The sequence below is a fragment of the Salmo trutta genome, chromosome 18 (assembly GCF_901001165.1).
Source record: "Salmo trutta chromosome 18, fSalTru1.1, whole genome shotgun sequence".
Taxonomy (NCBI): Eukaryota; Metazoa; Chordata; class Actinopteri; order Salmoniformes; family Salmonidae; genus Salmo; species Salmo trutta.
In genome coordinates, this window is record NC_042974.1 from 15546634 (window position 1) to 15565181 (window position 18548).

Here is an 18548-nt window from a genome sequence, read left to right on the forward strand (position 1 = left end):
ATGGAACCTCACGTAGAAGGTTAGAGAGAGACAAATGTCTTTATTATTTTGTAACTTTTGTAATGTTTACTGTTAATTATTTTATTGTTTATTTAACTTTTGTTTATTATCTATTTCACTTGCTTTGGCAATGTAAACATTTGTTTCCCATGCCAAAAAAAGCCCCCTAAATTGAAATTGTATTGAATTGAGAGAGACAGAGAGACAGAAAGCGACAGAGAGAGAGACAGACCAAAGATAGTGATAGATTGGTGGTACTGTATATTGCCTCATTATCAATACCCTCATATTCCCCCATAGGGCCTCGCACAATTGGCCCAGCGTTGTCCGGGTTTGGTAGGGGTAGCCCGTCATTGTAGATAACAATGTATTCTTAACTGACTTGCCTAGTTAAATAAAAGGTTACGTTTAAAAATATTAAAAACCTAGAGAAGAATCCCCTAAGCAAGCTGGTCCTGGGGATCTGCTCACAAACAGACCCAACATAGCCCCAGGACAGCAACACAATTAGACCCAACCAAATCATGAGAAACAAAAAGATAATTACTTGACACATTGGAAAGAATTAACAAAAAAAACTGAACAAACTATAATGCTATTTGGCCTTAAACAGTGAGTACAGAGTAGCAGAATACCTGACCACTGTGATGGACCCAAAATTAAGGAAAGCTTTGACTGTACAGACTCAGTGAGCATAGCCTTGCTATTGAGAGGCTGCCATAGGCAGACCTGGCTCTCAAGAGAAGACGGGCTATGTGCACACTGCACACAAAATGAGGTGGAAACTGAGCTGCATCTCCTAAACTCCTGCCAAATGTATGACCATAATAGAGACACATATTTCCTTCAATCCAAATCGATACTTCAAGCGTAGAACCCTGAATTTGGACAAAAATACCTGAAAGGATTCCTTCTTCCAAAGATTGCCAAGGACTACCCAGCAAAACAACAACCAGCATAAAAAGACTGCCAAGGACTAACCAGCAACACAACAACCAGGAGATCAAGACTGCCAAGGCAAACCCAGCAACATAACAACCAGGAGATAAAGCACAGAAAAAAACTACAAATAGCGGCCAACCTACATCTGAGTGAGAAAGTTTCCAATCCGTAGTTCCTTCCAAGTGCCAAGAATGAAAATAACTATATTACAATAATCTCTTGATATCGTAATAAAATATATCTTACTATATGAAGACTCAAATGCTTAGTTAGTACATTGCAGACATCCCGTCAGCAACTTCAAATTGCAATGAGGTGTGAAGTAAGAGGTGTGAATGCCCTTGAATACAATGGCAGCAGAGCACCACAGCCTCCCCAACCCAAACAAAGAGGCCTCACACCCCTATCCAGAGGCCACACCCCTATGCAGAGGAAATCTAAGTACAGTTCCCCCCCACAGATTTTTTTTTTATCCTGCATGTAAAAGGTACAAAGAGAAGCTCCTCAAAGAAAATCCAGATACGCTTATTTACTGACAACAATGGGTACGTAAACAATCTCATCTTCCAGACAGGGATGCAGCATGAGCCCCATCCTCTTCAACATTTATATGAATGAATTGGTGAGGGCACACGGCCTCACCCTACTGGACGTGGAAATCAAATGTTGACTGTTTGCTGATGATCTGGTGCTTCTTTCCCCAACCAAAGAGGGCCTACAGCAGCACCAAGATCTTCTGCACAGGTTCTATCAGACTTAGGCCCTGACAGTAAATCTCAGTATGACAAAAATAATTCTGTTCCAAAAAAGGTCCAGTTGCCAGGACTACCAATACAAATCTATCTAGACACTGTTGCCCGAGAGCACACAAAGAAGAATACATACCTCGGCCTAACTATCAACACCACAGGTAACTTACACAAGACTGTGAACAATCTAAGAGACAAGGCAAGAAGGGCCTTCTATGCCATCAAGAGGAACATAACACTTGACATCCCAATTAGGATCTGTCAAAAAATATTTAACAGTTACGGAACCCATTGCCCTATATGGTGGTAAGGTCTGAGATCCACTCACCAACAAATAATTCACAAAATGGGACAATACCCAATTGAGACTCTTCATGCAGAATTCTTTAAAAACATAGTTTGTATACAACTTAAAACCCCAAACAATGCACGAGTCAGAATTAGGAGTATACACACTAGTTATCAAAATCCAGAAAATAGCTGTTAAAAATTCTACAACCACCTAAAAGGAAGTGATGCCTACACATTCCTGCACAAAGCCCTAACCTACAGTGAGATTGACCTGGAGAAGAGTCCCCTAAACGAGCTTTTTTGGGGGCTGTGTTCACAAACAGACCCCACAGAACGCCTGTCAGCAACACAATTAGACCCAACCAAATCATGAGAAAGGGAAAAGATAACTATTTGATACACTGGAAAGAATAAACGAAAAAACAGAATACCTGACCACTGTGACTGACCCAAAATGACAAAAATCCTTGACAATGTACAGACTCCGTGAACATAGCCTTGCTATTGAGAGAGGTCACCATAGGCAGACTTGGCTCTCAAGAGAAGACAGGAAATGTGCCACAAAATTAAAGTTGAAGTAGGAAGTTTACATACACCTTAGCCAAATACATTTAAACTCAGTTTTTCACAATTCCTGACATTTAATCCAAGTAAAAATTCCCTGACTTAGGTCAGTTAGGTTCACCAGTTTATTTTAAGAATGTGAAATGTCAAAATAATAGTGAAGAGAACGATTTATTTCAGCTGTTATTTCTTTCATCACATTCCCAGTGAGTCAGAAGTTTACATACACTCAATTAGTATTTGGTAGCATTGCCATTAAATTGTTTAACTTTGGTCAAACGTTTTGGGTTGCCTTCCACAAGGTTCTCACAATAAATTGGGTGAATTTTGGCCCATTCCTCCTGACAGAGCTGGTGTAATTAAGTCAGGTTTGTAGGCCTCCTTGCTCGCACACGCTTTTTCAGTTCTACCCACACATTTTGTATAGGATTGAGGTCAGGGCTTTGTGATGGCCACTCCAATACGTTGACTTTGTTGTCCTTAAGCCATTTTGGACATATTAAGCCAACTTTGGACATATGCTTGGGGTCATTGTCCATTTGGAAGACCCATTTGCAACCAAGCTATAACTTCCTGACTGATGCCTTGAGATTTTGCTTCAATATATCCACATCATTTTCCACCCTCATGATGCCACCTATTTTGCAAAGCACCCCCACAACATGCTGCTGCCACTTCCGTGCTTCACATTTGGGATAGTGTTCTTCGGCATGCAAGCCTCCCCCTTTTTCCTCCAAACATAACGATGGTCGTTATGGCCAAAGAGTTCTATTTTTGTTTCATCAGACCAGAGGACATTTCTCCAAAAAGTACGATCTTTGTCCCCATGTGCAGCTGCAAACCATAGTCTGGCTTTTTTATGGCAGTTTTGGATCAGTTGCTTCTTCCCTGCTGAGCAGCCTTTCAGATTATGTCGATATAGGACTTGTTTTACTGTGGATATAGATACTTTGTACCTGTTTCCTCCAGCGTCTTCACAAGATCCTTTGCTGTTGTTCTGGGATTAATTTGCACTATTCGCACCAAAGTATGTTAATCTCTAGGAGACAGAACGCGTCTCCTTCCTGAGCGGTATGACAGCTGCGTGGTCCAATGGTGTTTATACTTGCGTACTATGGTTTGTACAGATGAACGTGGTACCTTCAGGCATTTGGAAATTGCTCCCAAGGATGAACCAGACTTGTGGAGGTCTACATTTTTTTCTGATTTCTTTTGTGATTTTCCCATGATGTCAAGCAAAGAGGCACTGAGTTTGAAGGTAGGCCTTGAAATACATCCACAGGTACACCTCCAAATGAATCATATTATGTTAGTTAGCCTATCAGAAGCCTCTAAAGCCATGACATCATTTTCTGGAATTTTCCAAGCTGTTTAAAGCACAGTCAACTCAGTGTATGTAAACTTCTGACCCACTGGAATTGTGATACAGTGATTTATAAGTGAAATAATCTGTCTGTAAACAATTGTTGGAAAAATGACTTGTGTCATGCACAAAGTAGATGTCCTAACCGACTTGCCAAAACAATAGTTTGTTGACAAGACATTTGTTGTTTGGTTGAAAAACAAGTTTTAATGACTCCAACCTAAGTGTTTGTAAACTTCCGACTTCAACTGTAGGTGGAAACTGAGCTGTACTTGCTAACCTCCTTTCAGTATGACCATATTAGAGACACATATTTCCCACAGATCACACAGACCAACAAAGAATTTGAAAATAAACCAAATATTGATAAACTTCCATATCTGTTAGGCGTAATACCACAGTGTGCAATCACAGCAGTAAGATTTTTGGCCCATTGCCATGAGAAAAGGGCATTCAGTATAGCACAAACAAATTTGGAAATACCAACAATATTTATCTGTTAATTTATCTTGCCCCACTATTCGTACTCCAACTATTTGCACATTGCTAACACACTTTTCATAGCTGATAATTTAACAGTTGAAATGTCTTTATCTTTTTAAACCTTTTTGAGTGCAGTACTTACTACGAATTTCGAATCGCTTTTTGTTGATGTTGTTTCTTCTCACATTTGTTTATTGTTTTTTTCACTTGCTTTGGCAATGTAGACATGTTTCCCATGCCAATGAAGCCCCTTGGCATTGAGAGAGAGAGCCACACATGTGGACATCATCTGTTCACCTACTCTGCGTCTCACAAAGACATGGTGGTCAGAACCAAAAATCTAAGATTTCCAACGATCTAATGTCCATTGCTCGTGTTTCTTGGCCCAATCAAGTCTCTTCTAATTATTGATGTCCTTTAGTAGTGGTTTCTTTGCATGAAGGCCTGATTTACACAGTCCCCTCTGAACAGTTTATGTGTCTGTTACTTGAACTCTGTGAAGCATTTATTTGGGCTGCATTCTTAGGTGCAGTTAACTAATTAACTTATCCTCTGCAGCAGAGGTAACTCTGGGTCTTGCTTTCCTGTGGCGGTCCTCATGAGAGCCAGTTTCATCATAGCGCTTGACGGTTTTTGAGACTGCACTTTAATTTTTTTTTTCTTCACATTGACTGACCTTCTTTTCTTAAAGTATTGATGGACTGTCGTTTCTCTTTGCTTATTTGAGCTGTTCTTGCCATAATTTGGACTTGGTCTTTCACCAAATAGGACTATCTTCTGTATACCACCCCTACCTTGTCACAACACAACTGATTGGGTCAAACACATTAATTAAGAAAGAAAGATATTCTACAAATGTACTTTTAACAAGGCACACCTTCTAATTGAAATGCATTCAAGGTGACTACCTCATGAAGCTGCTTGAGAGAATGCCAAGAGTGTGCAAAGCTGTCATCAAGGCAAAGGATGCCTACTTTGTAGAATTTAAAATATATTTTGATTTGTTTAAAACTTTTTTGGTTACTACATGATTCTATATTTGTTAGTTGATAGTTTTTGATGTCTTCACTACTTTTCTACAATGTAGAAAATAGTAAAAATAAAGAAAACCCTTGAATGAGTAGGTGTGTCCAAACTTTTGACTGGTACTGTATATCTGGAGCCAATCCTTTCACTGTAAATGAGCAGTGCTCCCAGTCTCCCACTCGGGGCTGCCGAGTCAGTGAGAGAGCCTGAGAGACAGAAAGCTATTGCCTCTTTCCAAAAGAACCTCTCTATTTGTCCCCTTTTTTTAGTTTAAGAGGTAGAATGCCAAGACAAGAATCCCATTTGAGGCTTTCAGTGGCGCCGCCAGGCACTCAGAGCCTCACACTCCTATTCCCCCTCTCAGAGCCCCCCTGTCTAGCCCCAATGTAGTCTGATAGTACCAGGCCTCTCTCTAAACTGGTAAACAAGTCTCCCTCGCTGCCTCGCCTCCATTAGAGGGCAGAATAAATGGAGAGTAGAGGAGAGGCCCTGAGAGTACATTTCACTGAGGCCGAGACCTCTTTCAAGTGATGGAGACATAGTTACAAACAGACAGAACATGCAATCTATCACGCTCTGTCTCTCTCTCTCCTTCTCTTCCTCTCTCTGTCCTCCATGTCACTCTCAGACACATGCACTAACAACCTTACGGCACCCTAGGCACATAAAACACGCAGATGGAGGCAACTGATATGAAACACAACATAATGAACAACCCATTCACACTAACACATAATAGACAACATAGCTATTGTTTATCAAATAGACAGCATCTTGAGGTATAAAAACATAACATTTTATTTGACAACAATGAAAGAGAGGGAGAGGGAAGATGGGAGAGGGAAGAAGAGAGAGAATAAGCGAGAGTGGGAGAGAGAAGAGAGAGAGTGGGAGAGAGAATGGGAGAGAGAAGAAGAAAGAGAGAGGGAGAGAGGGAAAGGGAAGAAGAGAGAGGAGAATAAGAGACAGTGGGAGAGAGTGGGAGAGAGAAGAGAGAGAGTGGGAGAGGGAAGAAGAGAGAGAATGGGAGAGAGAAGAAGAAGAAGAAAAAAGAGAGAGAGAGAGAGAGAGAGAGCTGCATAAGAGACATCATCATCATGCATCTTACATGCGGCTGCTGGGCGGTATCTTGCGTCCGTCTCTGAACCATGTGACCTGCGGCTGGGGAAAGCTCCTGATGCGTGGTGCGTGAACCACTGCCCCCTCCCCCTGAGAGACCGACTGGGCGCGCTCACCCTCCTCAAAACCGCCCATAACTAAATGAAGAAAGAAGAGAAATAAAAATAAATGTTTAGTTAGTCTTTGGGAGAATATTCTCTCTCAAACTTGATCCTTTGTTTCCTTAGTTTTTTTCAACTTCTGTTTTGTGGACTGAGGTGGTTTGACACAGCCTGTGATTGGTTGTCACATATGGAGGCAGTGGGACTGTAGATTTAGTGACTCACTGAGGGAACATGGTATTGACTCAGATCAATCTGTCATAACACCACTAACAAATGTATTTTTTAAATATATTTTTTTCCTTTATTTAACAAGGCAAGTCAGTTAACCCTTGTGTTGCCTTATGGGTCAAAAATGACCCGCCACTATGTTTAACAGTAGAAAAACCCCCCTAAATGACATTTTTCAACTTTAAATTTGATTCATTTTCCAGAAGTGACCCCAACATTAGAAAAATTGAAACATCACCTTTGTTCATATTTCCATGAAAGCTGTACACCACCAGGGTACAAAGATTGTCTTATGGTCATTTTTTACTCGGCAGTTATAAAATAATTTACACACCACAAAAACCACAAAAGACACACAAACACAGAATGATAAATTGAGATTATGTGTTCTACTGATTGAACTCAGCCAGCAGTTCCTGAAGAGGAAGATCACCATGGTTGGCACAGTTAGAAAGAACAAGCCATAGTTCCCCCCTGCACTCTTTGCAACAAGGGGGAGAGAGGCCTTCTCATCAAAGTTTGCCTTCACCCCCACCACCACTCTAGTTTCTTACCTCCCAAAGAGGAACAGGAACGTGGTCACTGCACAAAACACCTGAGATCAGTGATTGTGAGAACAGGAAGCCAGCCATCTTCCTGGACTACAACCACAACAAAGGAGGTGTGGACAACCTGGACAAGGAGATTGGAACTTACAGCTGCAGGAGGATGTTCTCAGGAGGATGTGTCCTCATACAATGCCTTCATGATATGGAACAAGAACAACTCTACCTGGATGCCTGATAAGCGGAACAAGATGAGGGTGTTCCTGGAGCAGCTAAGAAAGGCACTTGTAACCCCACACATTCAAAGAAGGAAGCGTCTCCCCCGCACAGCAGCCTCTGCAGCGCTTGTGAAAGCTGTTCAGGGGAATGAATCTTGTCCTGATTCACCTGAGGATGCAGCTGGGGCAGCAAGAGGAGGAGATGCCAATTCTGCCTCCTAAAGAAGGACTGTAAAACAAATACTATGTGCTGCACATGTGAGAAATACATCTGCAAAGTCCATGCACACACATACTTGCATACTGTCCTACATGTGCTAATTAAAGTTGACTGATCTTTGTTCTTCACATTTTTGTTTTGTATCTATTATCTTATTTAATTATTATTTATTGTTGTTTATACGCCTTGTGGCTGGGGGGAATGGTTAAAAAAATGGGAGAGGACTAGTATTTTGTAGTTGAATTCCTCATTGTACAGTATGTACGAATATGTCACTATGTTGCCAAAAAAGGTCAAGACTGTTAGTTTCCCTTCAATAAAATGCATTCAAAACGACTTTCTGCACATTTCTGCTACTTTCTTAGGCCATACAAGTGCTATCTCTTGCTTAAAAATGTAAGGGTTTAGTGAAGGCAGGTCATTTTCTACCCTTAGGACAAGGGGAGCATACATAATATTAAGACTACACAACGGATAAGACAAAATCTTATGACGTCCTAACCCGGCCAAACTCTAACCCGGACGATGGTGGACCAATTATGCGTGGCCCTATGCGACTCACAATCACGGCCGGTTGAGATACAGCCTGGAATCGAACCAGGGTCTGTAGTGATGCTTCTAGCACTGAAATGTAGTGACTTAGTGACCTTAGACCGCTGACTATAAGTGGCTGTTCATGTACCTAGAGAGCCAGCATGAGGGTCCACACTCAGGGATCTAGGGCACGTGGAAGAAAAAAACAGTGCTGTGTTGCTGCATCATTTGAAGCAACACAAACTGAGTCCAGCAACTCCATGAGTCAAGACTACAATATATTTTAACTCAAAAACTATCACTGAATTGTTTTCATTAAAAAAACTCTAAACAAATTAAATAGATACCCTGAGTGTAAAAAACATTATGAACACCTACTCTTTCCATGACATAGACTGACCACGTGAATCCAGGTGAAAGCTATAATCCCTATTTGATGTCACTTGTTAAATCCACTTCAAATCAGTATAGATGAAGGGGAGGAGACAGGTTAATTAAATTATTATTTTTAAGCCTTGAGACAATTGAGACATGGATTGTGTATGTGTGCCATTCAGAGGGTGAATGGGTAAGACAAAATATTTAAGTGCCTTTGAACGGGGTATGGTAGTACGTGCCAGGCACACTGGTTTGTGTCAAGAACTGCAACTCTGCTGGGTTTTTCACGCTCAACAGTTACCCGTGTGTATCAAGAATGGTCCACCAACCAAAGGACATCCATGCAACTTGACACAACTGTGGGAAGCATTGGACTCAACATGGGCCAGCATCCCTGTCGAACAGGTTCCAGTGTTCACTTTTGGACGGCTTTTAGATTTTGGTCGGCAAAAAGTCTCTATAACAAAGCCACATTACTATTTCCAATTTCCTACACAAGGTTGGAATGGGCTACAAGACTATCGCCAAGCAGCTTGGTGAGAAGGTGAGAACAGTTGCTGCTATTATTCGCAAATGAATTAACACAAAAAAACTGTCAATCTCCCTCGGCCTGGGGCTCCACGCAAGATCTCACCTTGTGGAGTTGCAATGATCATGAGAACAGTGAGGAATCAGCCCAGAACTACAAGGGAGGATCTTGTCAATGATCTCAAGGCAGCTGGGACCATAGTCACCAAGAAAACAATTGGCAACACACTACGCCGTGAAGGACTGAAATCCTGCAGCTCCCGCAATGTCCCCCTGCTCAAGAAAGCACATATACATGCCCGTCTGAAGTTTGCCAATGAACATCTGAATGATTCAGAGGACAACTGGGTGAAAGTGTTGTGGTCAGATGAGACCAAAATGGAGCTCTTTGTTATCAACTCAACTCACTGTGTTTGGAGGAGGAGGAATGCTGCCTATGACCCCAAGAATACCATCCCTACCGTCAAACATGGAGGTGGAAACATTATGCTTTGGGGGTGTTTTTCTGCTAAGGGGACAGGACAACTTCACCGCATCAAAGGGACGATGGACGGGGCCATGTACCGTCAAATCTTGGGTGAGAACCTCCTTCCCTCAGCCAGGGCATTGAAAATAGGTCGTGGATGGGTATTCCAGCATGACAATGACCCAAAACACATGGCCAAGGCAACAAAGGAGTGGCTCAAGAAGAAGCACATTAATTAAGGTCCTGGAGTGGCCTAGCCAGTCTCCAGACCTTTATCCCATAGAAAATCTGTGGAGGGAGCTGAAGGTTCGAGTTGCCAAACGTCAGCCTCAAAACCTTAATGACTTGGAAAAGATCTGCAAAGAGTGGGACAAAATCCCTCCTGAGATGTGTGCAAACCTGGTGGCCAACTACAAGAAACGTCTGACCTCTGTGATTGCCAACAAGGGTTTTGCCACCAAGTACTAAGTCATGTTTTGCAGAGGGGTCAAATACTTATTTCCCTCATTAAAATGCAAAGCAATTTCTAACATTTTTGACATACGTTTTCTGCATTTTTTTGTTGTTATTCTGTCCCTCACTGTAAAATTATAGACTGATAATTTCTTTGTCAATGGGCAAATGTACAAAATCAGCAGGGGATCAAATACTTTTTTCCCTCACTGTACATAACGTTTCTGCAACCGTATCTTATGGCAAAAAAAGAGCTTCTGGATATCAGGACAGCGATCACTAACCTCGGATTAGCCAAAGATTTTTTTCTACAACAAAGATGACGCACATGACATTCTCCAAAACACCACACAGGACCGACATCCCCGTTATTTGCGAGAGGAAGCGACGCAGGTACAGAGGACATAGAGCCGGATGCCTGGTCATGACCCGGAGATGGCGACTGAGAAAACTGCCGTTACCGTCAATACTACTCGCCTCTCACAAGCAGAGGGGAAAAGAATTGATGCAAGGGATTTGTGACACAATAGGGAATACTAGAATGGGGGGTACTAGGGAGGACATTACCAGGGAGGGGAGTACTAGGGAGCACTGGGGAGGGGAGTACTAGGGAGGAGGGTACTAGGGAGTGCTAGGGAGGGAGTACTAGGAATGGGGATACTAGTGAGGGAGTACTAGGGAGGGGTACAAGGGAGGAGAGTACTAGGGAGGAGGGTACTAGGACAGAATGTACTAGGGAGTACTAGGGAAAGGAGTACTGGGGAGGAGGGTACTAGGGATTACTCGGGAGGAAAGTACCAGGGATGGGAGTTAGAGAGTACTAAGGAGGGCAGTACTAGAGAGGAGAGTACTAAGGGAAGTACTACTAGGGAGTACTAGGTTGGATATTACTAGGGAGTAGATTACTAGGGAGGGGATTATTTGAGAGAACTAGGGAGGAGATTACTAGGGAGGAGAGTACTAAGGAGTAACTGGGAGGGGAGTACTAGGGAGGACAGTACTAGGGTGGGGAGTACTAGGGAGGAGAGTTCTAGGGAAGAGAGTGTTTGGGAGTACTAGGGAGGGAAATACTAGGGAGTTCTAGGGAGTACTAGTGAGGGTGGAATTAGGGAGTACTAGGGAGGAGTTTACTTGGGAGGGGAGTACAAGAGAGGAGAGTACAGGGGAGGAGGGTACTAGGGAGCACTTGGGAGGTGAGCACTAGGGAGGGGAGTACTAGGGAGTACCTGGGAGGAGGGTACAAGGGGGTACTTGGAAGGGGAGTTTTAGGGATGGGAATAATAGTGAGGGAGTACTAGGGCATTCTTGGGAGGGGATACTAGGGAGGAGAGCACTAGGGATTACTAAGGAGGAGAGTACTAGGGACTACTAGGGAGGAGAGTAGTAGGGAGGGCAGTACAAGAGAGGAAAGTACTCAAGGAAGGGAAGTACTAGGCAGTGCTAGGGAGGGGAGTACTAGGGAGGGCAGCACTAGGGAGGGCAGTACAAGAGAGCACTAAGGTGGGGACTACTAGGGAGGGGAGTACAAGGGAGTACTAGGGAGGGGATTATTATGGAGGGGAAAACTAGAGAGTACAAGAAAGAGGAGTAATTATGAGAGGGGTACTGTGGAGTACCATGGATAGCAGTGCCTATGAGGGCAGTTCAAGGGACGTATGTACCAGGGAGGGGAGTACTAGGGAGGGAGGTACTAGGGAGTACTAGGAATGAGAGTATTTGGGAAGGGAGTACTAGAGAGGGGAGTACTAGGGAGGAGATTACTAGGGAGGAGAGTACTGGGGAGAAATAGGGAGGGGGTACTAAGATGGCTGTACTAGCAAGGTGAGTACAAGGGAGGAGAGTACTAGGGAGGAGGGTACTAGGGAGGAGTGTACTGGGAATACTAGGGAGGAGAGTACTAGGGAGGGGTTCTAGGGAGTACTAGGGAGGAGATTACTTTTGGAGGGGAGTACTAGGGAGGGGAGTACTATGGATGTGGATACTAGTGGGGGAGTACAAGGGAGGGATACAAGGGAGGAGAGTACTAGGGAGTGGAGTATTAGGGAGGGGAGTACTAGGAAGGAGAGTACTAGGGAGTACTAGGGAGGGAAGTACTAGCGATGAGAGTCTTAGGGAGGAGAGTTCTAGGGAATACTAGGGAGGGGAGTATTAGGGAGGGGGGTATTATGGAGTACTAGGGAGGAGATAACTAGGGAGGGGAGTACCACAGAGTACTAATGAGGGAGTACTAGAGAGGGGAGTACTAGAGAGGAGGGTACTAGGGAGTACTATGGAGCGGAGTGCTAGGGTTGGGAAAACTAGTGAGGGATAACTAGGGAGGGGGTACAAGGGAGGAGGGTTCTAGAGAATACTATGGAGGGGAGAAGTAGGGTGGAGAGTATTAGGGAGTACTAGGGAGGGGAGTACTAGGGAGGGGAGTACTAGGGAGGAGAGTACTAGGGAGGGGAGTACATGGGAGGGAGTACTAGGGAGTACTAGGGTGGATAGTACTAGGGAGTACTAGAGAGGGGAGTACTAGGGAGGGAGTACATGGGAGGAGGGTACTAGGGAGTACTAGGGAGGATAGTACTAGGAAGTACTATAGAGGGGAGTACTGGGGATTACTAAGGAGGGGAGTACTATGGCAGAGAGTACTAGGGAGGAGATAACTAGGGAAGACAGTGCTAGGGAGTACTAGGGAGGAGAGTACCAAGGAGGAGAGTACTAGGAATTATGAGGGAGGAGGAAACTAGGGAGTACTAGGGAGGAAAGTACTAGAGAATAATATGGAGGGGAGTACTAGGGAATAGAGTACTAGGGAGGGGAGTACTAGGGGTTACTAGTGAGGAGAGTACTAGATAGCACTAGGGAGGAGATTACTCGGGAGTACTAGGGAGGGGAGTACTAGGGAGGGAGTACATGGGAGAGGAGTACTAGGGAGGATAGTACTAGGGAGTACAAGAGGGGAGTACTAGGGAGTACTAGGGAGGGGAGTACTATGGCAGTGGGCACTAGGGAGGAGATAACTAGGGAAGAAAGTGCCAGGGAGAAGAGTACCAGGGATGAGAGTACTAAGAATTATGAGGGAGGAGATAACTAGGGAGTACTAGGGAGGAAGTTACTAGAGAGTTATATGGAGTGGAGTACTAGGGAATAGAGTACTAGGGAGGGGAGTACTAGGGGTTACTAGTGAGGAGAGTGCTAGATAGCACTAGGGAGGAGATTACTCGGGAATACTAAGAAGGGGAGTACTAAGGAGGAGAATACTAGGGCATACTAGGTTAGGGGAGTACTAGGGAGGAGAGTGCTAGGGAGTACCAGGGAGGATAGTACTAGGGAGTACTAGGGATGAGAGTAAGGGAAAAAAGGGAAAGGGGGATACCTAGTCAGTTGTACAACTGAATGCCTCCAGTACTAGGGAATACTAGGGAGGGGAGTCTAGGGAGGATAATACTAGGGAGTACTATGGAGGAGAGTACTAGGGAGTACTAGGGATGGGAATACTACAGAGTACTAGGGAGGGCTGTACTAGAAGGGTAGTACAAGGGAGGGGAGTACTAGATAAAAAATAGTTTTCATACATTTAAAAACTCTGCAGTTCAACCGGAGATAAACAGATGTTGTTGTCAAATAAGGGAATAAAATAAGTGACAGTCATATTATAAAAACCACAGCACAACATTATCCATCTAATGAGAGGGTTGAGTGGAACAGCTGTCCGGGGGGACACAGGCTCAGTAAATGAGATGCAGGTAGATATTTTCTCCACAGAGGGAGCTGGCACACTCTCCCACAGCTCCTAGCAAAGGGAACCTGTCTGGATACTCTGTAACACTGTTTACTCGACAGGCAAAGTATCATCAGGGGGATACTCACACACACTACCTACAATCCAGTTGGTTTCACTTGCGCACACACACACACACACACACACACACACACACACACACACACACACACACACGTAGACACACACACACACTTGCATGCCCACACACAGACCCACACACTTGCATGCACACACACAAAAACATGCCAATTCAGGAAGTGATTTGAATAAAAAATTCAGACATTTTCAAACTTTCAAATAATATATTCTACTTTTCAGTTTATTGAAAAGTAATTGATTATTGAATTGTCAATTTAGTTGACTTTCTGAATTGACTGCCACACACAGTTACAGTCACTTACATGCAACCTGCACTTCAGTCCTCCTCTGTAGTAAGGCTCCTACACGGTTCCTGATGATACATTGGTAGAAGCCAGCATGGGAACGGTCCAGGGAGGGAATCAAGTACCTGCAAAACACACACACATTACACACATTCACACACATATATTAGATATCTAGAACACATACGATACACCCACATTAGACTGTTGAAAATCGCACAATACACACATTAATCAAAATGAAGTAAGCTTTATGCGACATCTATTTGTCTGAACACACACAATACCCCCAAATGACTAGAGTGCATTAAAAACCCCATATGACAAGAGTACCTACAATATCCCCCCTTGAAAGGAGTACCTACAATACCCCCACAAGACTGGAGTACCTACAATACCCCCACATGACAGTATCACCTAAAATACCCCCACATGACTGGAGTACCTACAATACCCCCACATGACTGGAGTACCTACAATATCCCCCCTTGAAAGGAGTACCTACAATACCCCCACAAGACTGGAGTACCTACAATACCCCCACATGACAGTATGACCTAAAATACCCCCACATGACTGGAGTACCTACAATACCCCCACATGACAGTATCACCAAAAATACCCCCACATGACTGTATCACCTACAATACCCCACATGATTGTGTCACCTACAATACCCCCACATGACAGTATCACCTAAAATAGCCCCACATGACTGTATCACCTACAATACACCCAAATGACTGTATCACATACAATACCCCCAAATGACTGTATCACCTAAAATACCCCCACATGACTGTATCACCAAGAACACCCCCACATGATTGTATCACCTACAATACCCCCACATGACTGTGTCACCTACAACACCCCCACATGATTGTATCACCTACAATACCCCCACATGACTGTATCACCAACAACACCCCCACATGACTGTTTCACCTACAATACCCCCAAAAGACTGTATCACCTACAATACCCCCACATGATTGTATCACCTACAATACCCCACATGACTGTATCACCTACAATACCCCCAAAAGACTGTATCACCTACAACACCCCCACATGACTGTATAACCTACAATACCCCCAAAAGACTGTATCACCTACAACACCCCCACATGACTGTATCACCAACAACACCCCCACATGATTGTATCACCTACAATACCCCCACATGACAGTATCACCTAAAATACCCCCACATGACTGGAGTACCTACAATACCCCCACATGACAGTATCACCTAAAATATCCCCACATGACTGTATCACCTACAATACCCCCACATGATTGTGTCACCTACAATACCCCCACATGACAGTATCACCTAAAATACCCCCACATGACTGTATCACCTACAATACACCCAAATGACTGTATCACCTACAATACCCCCAAATGACTGTATCACCTAAAATACCCCCACATGACTGTATCACCTACAATACCCCCACATGACTGTGTCACCTACAATACCCCCACATGACTGTATCACCAACAACACCCCCACATGATTGTACCACCTACAATACCCCACATGACTGTGTCACCTACAACACCCCCACACGATTGTACCACCTACAATACCCCACATGACTGTGTCACCTACAACACCCCCACATGATTGTATCACCTACAATACCCCCAAAAGACTGTATCACCTACAACACCCTGTCGTGTCTTTGGCTATGCCGGATTCAGTGATATGACATGCTAACCTATAAAATGATTTCTCTGTAATTAATATTACCTGATTAAGCTAATCATGTAAATGTAATTAACTAGAAAGTCGGGGCACCACGGAAGAACGTTTATAGAGCCGTTATCTTCCGAATAAACTCTTAAAATACTTTGTAAAATTTTACATCGATAGCAGTCAATATTAACCCTTGTCTTATTTTCAGTCTCATAATGAAAGTTGTAAATTCTTGGTTATCTTCACGAACCCTGGCTAACAAGTTGAATCAGCAATACAACATTGGGTTTAATTATTTATTTACTTAATACCTAAACTAATCACACAGAATTACAAATACACAGAATACAAATGATGTCATACAGAAAACGTCCCGGTGGACGGAACCTGGTTACACAAAGGAAAGGGGGTTGGGCTTGAATGAAAGAGCGGGAAGACTTAGGAACCACAAACAGCAGCTATGCTATCGTAAATACATTATCTTATGCATTCTAAATTACCGCCCGTTTGGAAAAGGAAAATGCAATAAATATTTACTCTGAGCTGCGCTTCGGTAGATTGGTTGTAGATGCTGGCCGGGTTGGCCAACAGATCTTCCTGTACTCGGAAGAATGTCTCTGGTGGTAAATTGGATACGTGGTGGTATCTTCATCTGTTTGTTAGACTGGATCAGTCGTCCGTCCTTTCCTAGCCCACGTCTACAGCGGCCGCTGCTAACTCAACGGCTAGGAAGTATCACTTCTGTAGTGAATAAGCTCAAAGTTCATACCAGTTCATACCATAGCTCACGCCGAGGTTGGCTTAGTTCTGTCCTTGACATGTGTGTCCTTCTAACGTAGAGGCTGCAGACCTCACGTGCTGGAACAACCTGGTTATCTTTTCGTCAAAGGCTTATATAGTGGAGAGGGGGGAAGGATGTGTTTCATCGTTTATAACCCCTCCTCTTCACAGGGGTGGGCCACTGATCAAGCAGGGCACTTTCCTTATGAAAACCCAAATCTCTCATTTGGAAGCTAAAATTACATTTCATCTCCTAACAAACAATTTCAATATCAAACATTTCAATTGCATAACAATTCCATGTTACTCTGATAACTAGAGGGTGTATACTTTCTCAGGTACAGTTTATGTCGTCCTGTCATCAATCATAATGTCTCAGATAACAACGAACTGACATCCATACTCATTACGTTCCAAAGCATATTTCCAACTGGTTTTATTACCAAAATATGGTTCCTTTCCCCATTTGTTTGATGTTCCCAGACTCTCTATATTTAACACAGGCTATTCAAGTCCTTCAGTAGGGTCAGAGAGGGGATGGGAGAAAGTTATTTATGGGGGGGTCATAAACCTTACCCACAGGCCAACGTCATGACAACCCCCACATGACTGTATCACCTACAATACCCCCACATGGCTGTATCACCTACAACACCCCCACATGACTGTATCACCAACAACACCCCCACATGATTGTATCACCTACAATACCCCCACATGACTGTATCACCTACAATACCCCCACATGACTGTGTCACCTACAACACCCCCACATTATTCTATCACCTACAACACCCCCACATGATTGTATCAGCTACAACACCCCCACATGACTGTATCACCTACATTACCACCACATGATTGTATCACCTACAACACCCCCACATGACTGTATCACCTACAACACCCCCACATGATTCTATCACCTACAACACCCCCACATGACTGTATCACCTACATTACCACCACATGATTGTATCACCTACAACACCACCACATGATTGGAGTACTGACCTTACCCCCACATGATCGGAGTACTGGAGTAACTTAAATATCCTTAAATGAATGTGTAACCTTTAATAACCCCACATGATGACTGGAGTACCTACAATACCCCCACATGACTGGAGTACCGACCTTACCCCCACATGATCGGAGTACTGGAGTAACTTAAATATCCTCAAATGAATGTGTAACCTTTAATAACCCCACATGACTGGAGTACCGACCTTACCCCCACATGACTGGAGGACCTACAATAACCCCACATGACTGTGTCACCTACACAACATCCACATTACTGTATCACCTACAATTCCCCCACATGACTGGAGTACCTACAATAACCCCACATGACTGTGTCACCTACACAACATCCACATTACTGTATCACCTACAATACCCCCACATGACTGGAGTAACTTAAATATCCTCAAATGAATGTGTAACCTTTAATAACCCCACATGATGACTGGAGCACCTACAATACCCCCACATGACTGGAGTACCTACAATACCCCCACATGACTGGAGCACCTACAATACCCCCACATGACTGGAGTACCTACAATATCCCCACATGACTGGAGTACCTACAATATCCCCACATGACTGGAGTACCTACAATACCCCCACATGACTGGAGTACCGACAATACCCCCACATGACTGGAGCACCTACAATACCCCCACATGACT

The 18548-nt window shown here is 43.7% G+C and overlaps 1 protein-coding gene across 6 annotated transcripts in view; it reads right to left on the reverse strand.

Annotated features, from left to right (window-relative positions):
- LOC115152880 (protein sidekick-2-like) overlaps positions 1 to 18548 on the reverse strand; it is a 594976-nt gene that overhangs the window by 100081 nt on the left and 476347 nt on the right. For all 6 annotated transcript variants that reach the window (XM_029697773.1, XM_029697775.1, XM_029697771.1 and 3 more), the window contains exons 3-4: positions 14382 to 14488; positions 6527 to 6674 (exon numbers count right to left, since the gene is read on the reverse strand). In XM_029697773.1, the coding sequence (XP_029553633.1) occupies positions 6527 to 6674; positions 14382 to 14488 (255 nt within the window). The remainder of the gene's footprint in view (positions 1 to 6526; positions 6675 to 14381; positions 14489 to 18548) is intronic.